At 39.8% G+C, this 13,595-nt stretch overlaps 1 protein-coding gene across 6 annotated transcripts in view; it reads left to right on the top strand.

Annotated features, from left to right (window-relative positions):
* The window catches only part of dgki (diacylglycerol kinase, iota), a 98,006-nt gene extending 89,329 nt beyond the window's left edge, over positions 1–8,677 (top strand). For all 6 annotated transcript variants that reach the window (XM_034673596.1, XM_034673597.1, XM_034673595.1 and 3 more), the window contains 5 exons: positions 1,535–1,572; positions 1,950–2,070; positions 2,180–2,216; positions 3,706–3,805; positions 3,941–8,677. In XM_034673596.1, coding sequence (XP_034529487.1) covers positions 1,535–1,572; positions 1,950–2,070; positions 2,180–2,216; positions 3,706–3,805; positions 3,941–4,051 — 407 coding nt within the window. In that variant the 3' untranslated portion in view covers positions 4,052–8,677. The remainder of the gene's footprint in view (positions 1–1,534; positions 1,573–1,949; positions 2,071–2,179; positions 2,217–3,705; positions 3,806–3,940) is intronic.
* The last annotated feature ends 4,918 nt before the right edge of the window (positions 8,678–13,595 follow it).

The following is a 13,595-nucleotide window of genomic DNA, read 5'->3' as shown; positions in this document are numbered from 1 at the left end:
AAGAACTGGAGTAATGTGGTCTACTGTGTTGGTCCTTGTTAGGACTCGAGCAGCAGCATTCTGTATGAGCTGCAGCCGTCTGATGGACTTTTAAGGGAGTCCTGTAAAGACCCCGTTACAGTAGTCTAGTCTGCTAAAGATGAATGCATGGAGGAGTTTTTCTGCATCCTGCTGAGACATGAGTCCTTTAATCCTTGATATATTCTGAAGGTGATAGTAGGCGGACTTTGTAAGAACATCATGGTGTAGACTCTTAAATGTGACAATAGATGAAGAGACATGGGGGGAAGCTCTGAGGCTGCCCTCCAGGATTTCAATATGCAACAGATATAGAGAATTGCAATACAATATATGACATAATGTTTATATCTCTCCATATATTTACAGTAAGTTTACAGCAGGAGCCTCCCCACTCTGTCCCAAGTGCAAAACAAATACTGGAACTAGAATACACTTCCTCTGGGAGTGTGAAGAGATTCAATTATTCTGGAGGGCAGTATGTGGAGAAATCAGTTCAGTGATGGGGCAAAATCTGCCTCCTAGACCACATTTGTGCCTACTTGCCTATTTCCAAAATGAAATAATTCCATTTCTTTTAATGTTGGCAAGGAAGGCTATAATGACAAAGAGGTGGGAGATGAATCTCCATCTATTATATTGTGGAAGTCTCCAATATCTGATGTTGTCACTTTAGAGAAGAGCTCATCTTTTTAAAATAAAATGGGAGAAATCTCTGAATCTTCTAAATATTAAGTGCAATTTATAATGAAGATACTTAAGAGCTGAAGGATTGTTCTACTAATGTACAATACAACTGATATGATGAATGCTGGATGTGACTATTAGACCAACTCTGCAAAAAAGTTTGTTAAGCTGTCCTGAGCTATTGTTCTCAATGTGAAAATCAATAAAAAGAATGTTAAAAAAAGAAGAAGAAGAAGAAGAAGAAGACATCACATCAGAGAACAGAAAATGACAGATTAGGAACAGGAAAATAAATAAAATGGTCAAATGGATTTGTTAAATTAAAGAAATAATGATGAAAATAAATAAATAGTCGAGGAGGGATGAGTAAAATAAGTCACAAGTAGCTGTTTGGATTCCTTGAACTCCTCATAGAGGAGTTATATGATGAGTGCACACGAGGCTGACCAGAGGAAGGTGATTCAGTCACTTTGAGGTCACAGGCGTCTTTTAAAAGCTTGATCCAAAGCGTCTCCAGAGACGATGAAAACAACGTTGACCTTCTGACGAGAGGACAAGAGGAAGTCAGGTTTTAGATTTAAGGAAGTGAAACAGAAAGATCCAGAAAGTGACGAGTCTGCAGAAAATATCAGCTGATAGTTAAACGACAAACACGTTACATGAGAGTGTTCACCATCAGACTGAGTGACGTGCAGAAAACATTGTTTGTTTGTTCAGAGGTATTCATCATGAGTCATCGTGCAGCTCTGAGGCAGACTTCTGCAGAAGAAGAGGAAGAAAAGAGGAAGATAAACAAAGCTCATGTTTCATCTTTGTTCTTGCTTCACAGCTCTGCTGAAAGCTGCCGGAGCAGGAGATCTGTCTACGGTAAAGTCCGAGCACGCTCAGATGACACACAGATTGTGGATTCATGTTGATAAAACCAGTCTCACCTCTTCTTGTTTGCGTCACTTCACCTCTCTGGGTTTTTCCAAAGACTTGAACAAAGAGAAGCTTTTTCAAAACACATGAAGAAGCAGATTCTTTTACCAGCTGATAAAAAAGTCTACAACTTTTTCTTTTCAATGCATCTCTCTGAGGGAGTTTCCTTTAAGTTGCATGTTGTATTAAACGTCTGCACACCTTGTTTTTAACTCAAACTGCACAATCATGGAGCAAAAGTCTCAAAACAGCAACAATAAAAGTGAGCTCATTAAATATCTGACGGCTGTCTCTGTCCTTGTTCTCCACATGTCCGTCTGCAGCTCTCTGAGTGCGTGCGTCGGGGCGTCAGCCTGCTGGTCAGAGACTCTGCAGGATGCTCGGCGTTACACATCGCCGCTCAGAACGGACACACGGAGGTGGTCAGCTTCATCCTGCTGCAGGGTGAGAGAGGCGATCGTCTTCACGTCCACACATCACGACTCTGAGATGATTTAAAGTGTGTGTTGTTTAATCATGAGTGTGTTTATATAAAGCTGTGTTTGTGTTTCAGGGTCAAAGGTTCTTCTGGATCTGACCGACAGAGAGAAGTACGTCTGTTTCTTCTCACTTTGTTTGTGCATGTTGTTGAATTTAAGAGAGTAGAGTCTGCTAAACACGTCCCAGTGATTCCTCGTCAGTTATTGTTCCATGGTGATTTATTCTTCTCTGCCTGTTGCGGTGGATTGAACATGAACCTGTCCTCATTCAGCTCTCCTTCTTCTCTGAGCTCTGAGGTTCACACACCTTTAAAAATAAACTAATGTCACATCTTTGAACCCTGCTGCTCTCACCACCACCACTCAGGGTTTAACTTTCTTTGTAGAGATCTCTAACCTAAAGTTTCTCTCACCTGCTCCTTCATCATATTGATGGACAGGATCCAAGATGAAAACATCTGTTAGCCTGCTGATTTAGCATGCTAACGAAACTAGCGTTAACAGAAGCTAACGGTTTTACCTCACCTTACGGTCTAAGGTGTCAACAAGCAGAAGCTAAACGTGTCTGAACTCTTCTCCATGGATTGATTTGACATGATGTGTGATCAGTTTGTCTCTGGTGTCGCTCATGTTAGTGAAAGTTAATAACTGTGGTCAAGGGGTTTTGACCAATCAGAATCAAGCATCTTACACAACCGGAAGATCAGTAAGAGAGCCGGGTAGTTGTTATAAAACCCAAGCTCCTCCTCCTAGCACCTTTAAAAACAAATGTTTACAAAGTGCTCTGACAAACAAAACATCGCAGAATAAACCTTTAACAGACAGAGAGGAGTGTACACATTCTAACAATGCAAAAAAACAAAATACAATGCAAAAGATTAAAACGATTAAACAAATTAAACAGAATACATTTGAAAATAGAAAATGATAAATTAAGAATATTTAAATATTAAATCAAAACACAATAAATACTCAAATTAATGAGTTTAATAAGAATAAATAAATAAAAACGAATTAATTCTAATCAAATGTTAAAATGAAAATAAACATAAATACATCAGGAAAACATATTTGTCAAATTAATTAGTGAAATAAAAACAATAGATTAAAAATTTAAAAAATAAATTGTTAATGAGTTAAAAAAAAATAGTTTAAAATTAAAAAAACAAATTAATGAGTAAAATAAAAATAGAAAGGGAAATAAAAAAAATAGGTAGTCAAATTAATCAGAGAAATAAGAAATAAAAACGGATTAATTATAATTAATTGTTTAAATGAAAGTAAATATAAATACATGATTACAAATAAACAGACAGTCAAATTTATTAGTTAAATAAAAAGAATATAAATAGTTAAAATAATTACTTAAAAATAAGTAAGGTAGGTAATAAGTTCTTATAAAACTCAAAATTTGTTGATAATCGCTCTGAAGTTTTGGGGAAAAAGAAACAACATGTGGAAGAATTTAAAGTATCTGAAATCTAAAGCATAGACAGCGTACACGGATCAATTCCTGCAAGATAATCTGTAGACATTTGTAGACTCTCACAGCTGTTGATGATGTGTGTGTTTGTGTGTGTTTGTGTGTGTTTGTGTGCAGGGGGGACACAGCGCTGCACAAAGCCGCCTCAGAGAAGCAGCACGCCGTGTGTCGACTGCTGGTGGAGGCCGGGGCGTCGCTGCAGAAGACCAACTTCCAGGTAAACACACTTCACAACTATCAAAACAAACCTGCATCCCTGAAGCTCTCTCTCTCCTCAGCCTCTTCTCAGATTGAATACTTCTTTAATGAGTCGTTGATCCGTCTCTGATTTCTGACTCTTTGTGTCCATCAGGGGAAAACCGCCGTGGAGGAAGCGGAGGGAGACTCTGAGCTCACCACCTACCTGAGCGCCCAACAGAACACATCTACAGTTCCTCATGAGGACTTAGAGACAGCTGTCTGAGGCACACACACTCTCTCACACACTGTCACACACACACTGTGTCTCTGTGGACTCACTCGCAGTGGAAACCAAACAGAGGAAACAGACTCTGGTTTTTATCTCCGGACGGACGGACGGACAGAGGAGTGACCCGCTCCGGCTCTGCAGAGGAGATTTTAATGGTCGATTATTTATTTGTATTTATTTATTCATATTCTATTTATTGGTCGTGCTGATTGATTGATTGAGTGATTGATTGATTGTAGGACTATTTAACAGTTCAGGATGTAAGTGCACTTTGAGCAGCCGTCAGGTGGTGACTTCACTTGAAAACGTGTCTTTTATTTCTGGTTCATATTTCAAAGAGTTCGTTTTTATATTTAAGGAAACACGATAAAGTTTCAGTGCGGAGCTCATCACGATGCTAAAGGTCTATTTATTTATTCACCCCATCAAACGTTTGTGCCAAAGACATTACTCTGACGTAGTGTCACATCTGTGTCAGAAAGTACCCAGAATGCATCACTGTAATAAACCCCCAACACTGCTACATACCAAATTAGCAACAATAAGGGCCTGTGTCCACTGACTGCGTTTTTAAACACTGGCAGCCGACTCGTTTCTATCCGAACGTACGCAGCTCAGCGTCCTCTGTCTTCAACTTGTGCTCTCTGTAACCTTTGGAGCATCAGGGTCACCTGAAGTGGAACCAAAAGGGGGCGGGGCTTCTGATTTCACCTTTGTAAACAGCAACAGTGAAGGAGGAGCTTGCCAGACTCTTATTTTTGTTTTTTTAAGGTATATTTTTTGGGCTTTTTAGCCTTTATTGACAGGACAGCTGAATAGAGACAGGAAATGTGGGGGGCAGAGAGCGGGGGAAGACATGCAGGAAATGGTCGACTGGCCGGGAGTCAAACCGACGACTTCTGCGACGAGGACTAAACCCACATAGCAAAATTGGTCTGATAGGTCTGGGCCAAATCTGGTGTCAAGCCAGCACTGCTGGCTGATTGGATGTGGACCAGGTCTGGCAATGATTGCATTGTATATATGATGGCATAACACACCTGGCCCGATTGAGGCTTGGTTTATGTGGCCCAGATCTGTTCATGCCGCAACTGGGCTGATTAAGGTTGAGCTTGTGATTAAGCTGGCCCATGTGTGTGCCGTCTCTGGCAAACTATATCAGGGCCACTTAAGGGCCGTCATTCTTTGCGGTCTAGACCAATTTTGATATGTAGGTAGCCTCTTTACGTGGGGCGCTTAGACCGCTAGGCCATCAGCGCCCCTTTTTTTAATTTTAAGGGTTCAATTTCCAGGTCTCGGCCTCTTTTAGACGACTGAAAGTGCTGCAGTATGCATGCCAGGCCAGTAGATGGCGCTATAACTCTATTGAAACACAGCAGTGAGTACAAACTTTTTCTTGTTCACGTACTACATACTGAATTTAGGACAAATCAGTACGTACTGCTAGTAAAGTAGCCGGTTTCGAAAAACAGCCATCATTTCTGTATCAAGGAGCGGCCAAAACGCCACAACAGTTTAACGTCACTGTTGACTTGCTTCGGTGTAGACAGGCCCTAAATCTGCTGCTCATGCAGGATTCCTCTCCTCCTCCTCTTTATTGTTTCTACTTCATCTTGGAGGAAATTTCCTTCAAGAAAAGCAAACATAAAGAGCATTTTAAAACAAATTCAACTCATCTGGTGAGAAGATCTCTGGAAATTGAAGCTGTGGGCGCTGCCAGTCAAAAAAACGCTGTTAGTGGAGACAGGCCCTTAAGCCTCATTTATGAAACCTACATCACAGGGTCAAAGAGATGAAATTCTGAATATAAGATACCTCTTTAGATATTTAAACTGCTCCAAATCAACAACAATTCAACAGTGAACCTCTCTGTGAGCTCTACTGTCGCCCTATAAGGTCTAAAAATCTCTTAATATCAGTTCTTTTTGCTCCACAGTGGATATTTATTTGTTTTTAAGTGTTTCAAGCCAAAGTGTTTTTTTCTTTTTATCACCATGTCAAAGCTTAAACAATCCTCCTCCTCCATCACACGCCGTCTAACAGCTTTTACTCTTTCAGCTGCAGACTTTTAACATGACGCGCTTCAACACGACTCAAACTGAGCTTCAAAGTTTGAGTCTTGGTTCTTATTCTGGATCCGAGCTCTCGTATCCGTCATATCCTTCCCCGTCTGATCCGGATCTGATTCTTTTAAAAGCCCAAATATCGACACCATGAATCCTCCAGCAGGTGTTCCTGTCGATGTCCGATATTCCTGATCCGACAAAGCTTTTTTTTTTAACATGCAGTGTGTGTGTATGCCTTCATGTGTGTGTATGCCTTCATGTGTGTGTGTGTGTGTGTGTGTGTGTGTTAATATGGCCCATTCCATATCAAACCTTATGAGGAGTTATCGAGCTGCACTGTCAAAGGACGAGGAAGCTTTGCTCTCCGTCTGCAGACTGTGTGGTGTCATAACAGCGCCTGTGTGTGTGTGTGTGTGCGTGTGTGCATACGTATGTGTGTGTGTGTGTGTGCAGAGGAAGAAGAATCTGAGCCATATTAAATGCAATATGATTGGTTGACGTCTTTTTGCATTTCTGTCGTCGTTTACATTACATTAATGTTTCTAACAGAGTCGACCTCTGAGCACGAGGAGTACTGAATGTGCAAAGTTACTTCAGTGCCGGTCGGCTTCATGATTGTCTCGTTGTTTTATTTCTTTGTGAGCATGTTTGGACTCTGAACGCTCCCTGTGAGGTCTCTTTGGTTTGATGTAAAGCAGGAGGCTCAGGTGGAGGAGGGAGACCGTTAGTCAGTATTACATCGGACTTCCACCAGATCCGTCTCTGATTTACCCACCTGTTGCGTTTTCAGCACGGATCAGGACCTCCGGACAGCTGGAGTCATGTGATCGAGGTTTTTACTGAATTAAGGATTCTCCTCCTCCTCTCCTCATCCATGTTGTCTTTCTACATGGATGAGGATTTTAACACAGAGTGTTTTATTCTGAAAATGAACCGGATGTTTTCATTTTGTTTTGGTGAAACCTGACTTCCTGTCCCGCTCAATCTGCTCTGTTGAGATTGATGCGTCAGAATCAGAAGAAATAAAGGTCTTATGTATCTGATCCGGAGGGCTCCGACCTGCCGGATCAGAGACGCAGCCGGAACGCAACAGAGCGGATCCAGTGGAAGTTAACACACGTTACTCAGTTTGCCTTCTTCGTTCTTTTGCTTGTGTTTCAGATTCACACAAAAACGTTCTCTTAACTGTTCAAACATGTTCAAGAACAGAGCTTTCACACGGTATCAGATATCAAGAAGTCCAAAGCAAAATTCTGAAGGCTCGCAACGTCTAAACTTTTTTTGGCAAAGGAATCTACATTTCTTTTTTCATGCATTTTAATTCTTTAGACGTTTAAAGTTTGCAGGTTTTTTAACGTGCAACAAAAATATTCTTTGGAAACAGTGAATGAGTCTTTGAGCACGGCATCGACACCTGATCAGGACCTCGCTTCAAGTCTCTTCTGAGGATTATAAATACATTCCAGCGATTAAAAGACGTCAAGCTTTTAAATGTTAAATGTTGCTAAAGCTAAAAAAAACAAACGTCCCTCACAGGCAGGAGATCACTTCCTCTTAACTTTGAATACGTGAGTTTGACATCGCCGCACATGTTGAAAAAAGTGCGCCCTCTAGAGGTATCCTCCAGTAAGACGCTCACGCAGGGTTAACATCAGGTGTATCTCTGGCATCATGATGAAACAATCTGTCGTTCTCAGCACTTTAAAAATGAGCTTTTGAAAGTTACTCTTTCTCTGAGGGACTTTCTCCAAGCAGCAGGAACAACCAGACTCTTAATTACCTCCTCAGGACATTAAACGCCCTGAAAGTCCCAGAACCTGATCTGAAAGAAGGTTGTTGTTTCAAGTTGATCCAAAAAAAGAGCTTTCATTTTTTGTTTTACTTCACGAGAACTTTTATTTAAACACTTTCCAGTCTGAGTTTCACAATGAATGTTTGTTTGCTTTGGGATGACGGTCTAAATAAGGAACAATCCTCTGAACACTCTTTCTGACTTCATCTTCATTCTCCACCTCTGAGATCCGATCAGTTCATCCCTTCATCCTCAAATATCCCTCAAACGTTTCAGGACGAACGACAAACACTCGGTGTGTGGAGGACGCCCTCACAGCGACCGCTCTGTGATGATGTTTTCTATAAGATGATAAGCTCGGCCCGCTCTGATACACACACACACACACACACACACACACACACACACACACACACACACACACATGCTTCTTATCACTCTTTCTAAGGATCTCTTTGTATCAAACTGTGTCTCTCTCTCAGCGTCGGTTCTGCATGACAGTTTTTACCTCCTTTGGGTTTTTCTGGTGACGGCATAAAAACGGCATTATCGTTGTTTCAACTATTAACTCTACTTTTAAAGACCCGAGGCTCTCTTAGGTCCTGTATGTTTATCTTTCTTTTGTATCTCTTATTTCTCTGCTGATGATGATGATGATGATGAAGATGTGGATGATGATGATGATGATGATGTTGATGATGGGATTACTTGAAGTTTGTTGTTTTATTTTATTAATTTGTTTAAAGAAGATGTGATGCAGTACTTCTGTCTCCCGCCTCGTTTCTGTTTGAATCAACTTCACTTCTACTTCCTATGACCACCTGCTCACCGTACATCATCCCGCTTATAACGCTGCTATTACCTTAAAGGTGACATATTATGCTCTTTCTCATCAACATATATTGGTCTAAGAGGTCCCCAAGACATGTCTTTAAAGTTTATGCTCATAAAAACACTTTGAAATCAGATTCTGGTCTGCCTGTAAACCCCTCTTTTTCAGCCCTGCTCAGAACAGGCTGTTTTCTGTGTCTGTGCCTTTAAATGAGAATGAGCTCTCTGACCACGCCCCCTCAGGAAGTGGGTGTGGCCTCGGCTCTCCAGCACATTGATCTAATATTTACATGTTGGCTGAATATACACGGCTGCTCACAGACCCGCGTTACTTCAACCCTCTGAATCTGATCCAGAATCCGATCCTGATGGAGAGGCGCCTGCAGCAGGACCTCTCTGAACCATTGGTCACAGATTTAGTGTTTCTTGTTGTTTTATTTGTCAGCATGTCGACGTGTGTCTTGGTACACAGCTACCAACATGTAGCTATGTGGCTATGCTAACTAGCGCTAGCACTTATCCATGAAAACTAAAAGTCATCCACTAGATCTTCAAATCTGCAGACGTGGGGAGTCAAACCGACCTTTGTGTTTATTAAGACAGCCTACAACTAGCATGCCTCCCTCCTAAGCTCCTTGTTAGCACACATGTGTGCAGGGAATGACAAACGGAGGAGGGGTTGAGTTGTATTTTATACAGTCTATGGGCTGAACAAGCTCCGAGCTCTGACTTCCTGTTACAGACCGGATGGCGTTGTGACGTAACAAAAACACTGAAAACTGAAACAGCTGGTTTCAGCACACATTTACAGAAAGGTGGAGAAATCAGAACAGGGGCAGAATGGATTCTTTTACTTTTCAGGGGGTTTGTAGACAGGGACACAGATTTCAGGTAGAGAACCATTAAAAAGTCCATTTAGCATGATATGTCACCTTTAAGATCCAAACACGCTGATTAAAGATTATTTTATTGATCTAAAATGATTCATGTTCACAGTTTTTAAAAATAGTCCCGGTGAATCCACATCAGTTAGCGTTCCATGGCGATGGATTCTTATCCGCTCTCCTTCTCTGAGCTCTGCGGTTCACACACCTTCAAAAATCCATCCATCCATCTTCCTCCTCTTATCCGGGTCCGGGTCACATTAGACTTAGCAGTCTCAGCCCAGACACTCCTCTCCCTGTCCACTTCCACCATCTCCTCTGGGAGGACACCGAAGGGTTCCCAGGCCAGCTGAGAGATATGGTCTCACCAGCATGTCCTTGGTCTTCCTCATGACCTCCTCCTAGACGGACCTGCCCGAAACACCTCCCCAGGGAGACGTCCTGGAGGTATCCTGACCAGATGCCCGAACCACCTCATCTGGCTCCTCTCAATCAAGAGGAGCAGCGGCTCTACTTTGAGTCTGAGCTCCTGACCCTCTCTCTAAGGCTGATCTATACTTCTGTATTGAATTGACGGCATAGCCTACGCCGGAGGTCCGCGTAGCTCCCATACCTACGTAGAGGCACACGCACGTAGCTGACATGCACCTCCTACAAAATGTAGCTACCAGTAGAGCGGGGCGGACCGTGAGCCCTGTGATTGGATTGGATTTGGCGTTGTATTTCCTGCATTTACAGCACTCCTGGGATCCCACTCATCGGCTGCATATCAGCCGTGTATTTCATCTCCTCCTCAAAGTGTTTCCTGCGGGACACGGACACATCGACGCACAAGTATGTGGCGCTCATGTCCGCATCAACCCCTGCTGCGTAGGAGAGACACAGAGGTATAAATCAGCCTTAACACATCTGGAAGATCAGGAAGAGAGCCGGGTAATAAGAGATGTTTAAATCTAAAGGTTCTTAAGAGAAGCCAAAACTGTGACACCTTCACTTTGACTAAGAACCTCGAAACTCTTCATATCAGTAGCTTTTTCGTCATCACTCATCGTCGGATTCAAAATATGCACAAAATATATCCAAACTCTCTTTGATTCAAAAGAAGACAAAGATAAGGGAATTCACAATAAAACGTATCTCCGTCTGAAGGTCTACTTCACAAACCTCGGTACAGTTTGCTCTTGTTTCGCATCTGATTGTGAGACAAGCTGTTAGCATCTCCACTCTGAGCTGCACAGACCCGCCCTGTGTGCTCTCATCCTGACGGAGCTCAAGTTCAATGACAAACCTGTGGAGCTGAACCGAGAGGGAAGGTTGGTTCAGGATGTGACAGATTTCACAGATTGCCTCACGTTGAGTTAAAAACCACAAGCGCGTTGGCTTTGTGTCAAACAGAGCGGAGTCTGCTCCAGTGTATCTCTCAATGACTCAGTGTTTGTTTTACTTCCCCTGGAGCATCAGACGGGTGGAGACGAGTATTTTAGGATGGTTCCAACTAAAGGGGAAGATGACAAAGACAGTTTACAGTAAAACCAGGATGATGGAGTAAATCTCTACGAGGCTTCTTGGACAGATTACACAAACACATGTAGAGGATTGAGAGTTTGTGTGTAGAGTTGTGTAAGAGTTGAGATCTTGCAGTCACACTTCAGTGGTTTCTAAGTGAAGCAACACTCGGGTGTTTCCTCCGTGTTTTGAGGAGATCTGTGACCACACAGCCAGTAATCAACAATCTAACATCTCACACAGAATCTTCTGTTTCTGCCACACCTCGGCTGAAATCTTCATGTTAAACCTGATTCAGTGTGCAAACAGAGGTGAGGATTAAATCTCTATCAACACTCCAGTATTTAATGTAAGTCATGTACAGTGGAAATAAACACCCTGAATGTGTGAATGTGTGGTGAGTCTGAGAAGAGTCTCACGCTGTTGTTAAAGTTAAACAGAAGCTCGGTGAGTCACAGCGGGAATATCCGCAGAGGTTTTACAGCCCTCACTTAAGGACGAGGACCTGAACCTGCAGCAGGAACCTGATCCAACAGAGTCTGCTCAGTAACAGTCTCTGAGGTCAGAGGGGAACTTTATATCTCTGAAGACCGGCAGCTTATCTGACCGACGCTGAGCTTTGAGTTCAGGATGACACAAAGTATCAGAACGAGATCCAGACCGGTCCTAATAATGAGGGTGAAGACGTGAAACCTGAGGAGGTAAAACCACATGTGAGGAAATCAGCTGACTCTTTTTTTAGAGTCGTCATTATGAAACTTAATTATTGGATGAATTATTGAAAAAGTGATTAGGAAATTTTATTATTAATAATAACAATAATACAAATAGTAATTAGTATTATTATGATAACAAATATTTATAATAAAATTATTGAATTAAGATAAGATAAGATATTACTTTATTGATCCCCCGGGGGGGAAATTCAGTTGTTACAGCAACCCAGACATAATTACAATCAGGAAGAAGTTTCAATAAGTACAAAATAGTAAAAATAAAATTTAAAAAAAAAAAAAAAAAGTTAAAATAAAATAGATAAATAAAGCTAGAATACAATTTTGATATATACAATGTTACAAATGGAATTTAAATTAAATAGAAGTAATTACAGGCAGTATTAAAAATCCTTTAATATTTTAATATTTAATCATTTTCATTTTTTTTTACATTTTTGGTAAAATTTTCACTTTAAATCTTTTTGTTTCTGACAAAGTTTTTACTTTTTAGTCATTGGTTTGTATTGTTAGCCGACATTTTACCTCTGTCCCAGTTATTTGATGAACATTAAATAATAATAATAACAATAACAATAATAATAATAATAATAATAATAACAATAATAATAATAATAATAATAATAATAATAATAACAATAATAACAATAATAATAATAATAATAATAATAATAATAATAATAATAATAACAATAATAATAATAATAATAATAATAATAATAATAATAATAATAATAATAATGATAATAATAATAATAATAATAATAATGATAATAAAAATATTTTGTATTTATATCGCACTTTTCCAAACAGGAAGTGCTTTATAAATAAGAAAAAACAAAATAAAATAAAATGAAATGTGAGGAAGAGAAATAAAAGGAAATAGAAAAATGTTGCAGGAATAAACTTCCTCTTTCCCTTTCATAACTTTGACTTCTTATGTCATCATTTTGAATTCATACGAGAAATGTTAAAAATGTTTTTCTCATTTTTAACATAGCAGGTCATTTTTAAGGCTTTGTTGAATATCTCTTTAATTATTTTCATAAATTTAAACTATGTTTGGTACCAAAGCTCGGCTCTTAAATAAATATTTAACCTGATCAAATATTAAAGCACATGTTTCTGTATCCTTTTTTTAAGATTCATAATAATATTCAAATTGTTTGTGCTAAGTTTTTTTTAACATTTCTGGTAAAAAACTTCAATTTTAAATCTATTTTTTGTGACAAAGCTCTGAGTTTGGTTCACTGCTTTAAACTGTAAATAAGTAATGTGTTTGTCAGATTTACTTTTAAAAAACTCGGTAAAAAATTAAAATTTCAAACTATCTAACATTTTCTCATCTTTAAGTCGTACCTTTTTTGACAGAGTTCTGACATCTTGGTTATTGACTTGAATTTTAAATAAAACTTGTTACTATTTGTCCGCTTTATTTGACCTTATAGACAACATTTTTGACTATTACATCCTTTATCCTGTCGGTCAGATTGTATTTTTGGTCTTCTAGACTTTAGTTTGAATTCTCAGTTTTGACTTAATGGCTCAAAAGTGTCTCTTTGTATCTTTTACTTTGAAAGTTTTGGTGTCATGTGTTATTGTTTTGTATTCAAAACCAAAACTTCCCACTTTTTCTCAGATTTCTGACACGTTTGCACTTTTTGTAGTGTTACTACTTTCACAAGGATTGATGTTGCGCAAGATGTTTGACTTATTAGGTAAACG

This window comes from Notolabrus celidotus, chromosome 21 (assembly GCF_009762535.1).
Source record: "Notolabrus celidotus isolate fNotCel1 chromosome 21, fNotCel1.pri, whole genome shotgun sequence".
Taxonomy (NCBI): domain Eukaryota; kingdom Metazoa; phylum Chordata; class Actinopteri; order Labriformes; family Labridae; genus Notolabrus; species Notolabrus celidotus.
This window is presented reverse-complemented; position numbering and strand designations above follow the sequence as displayed.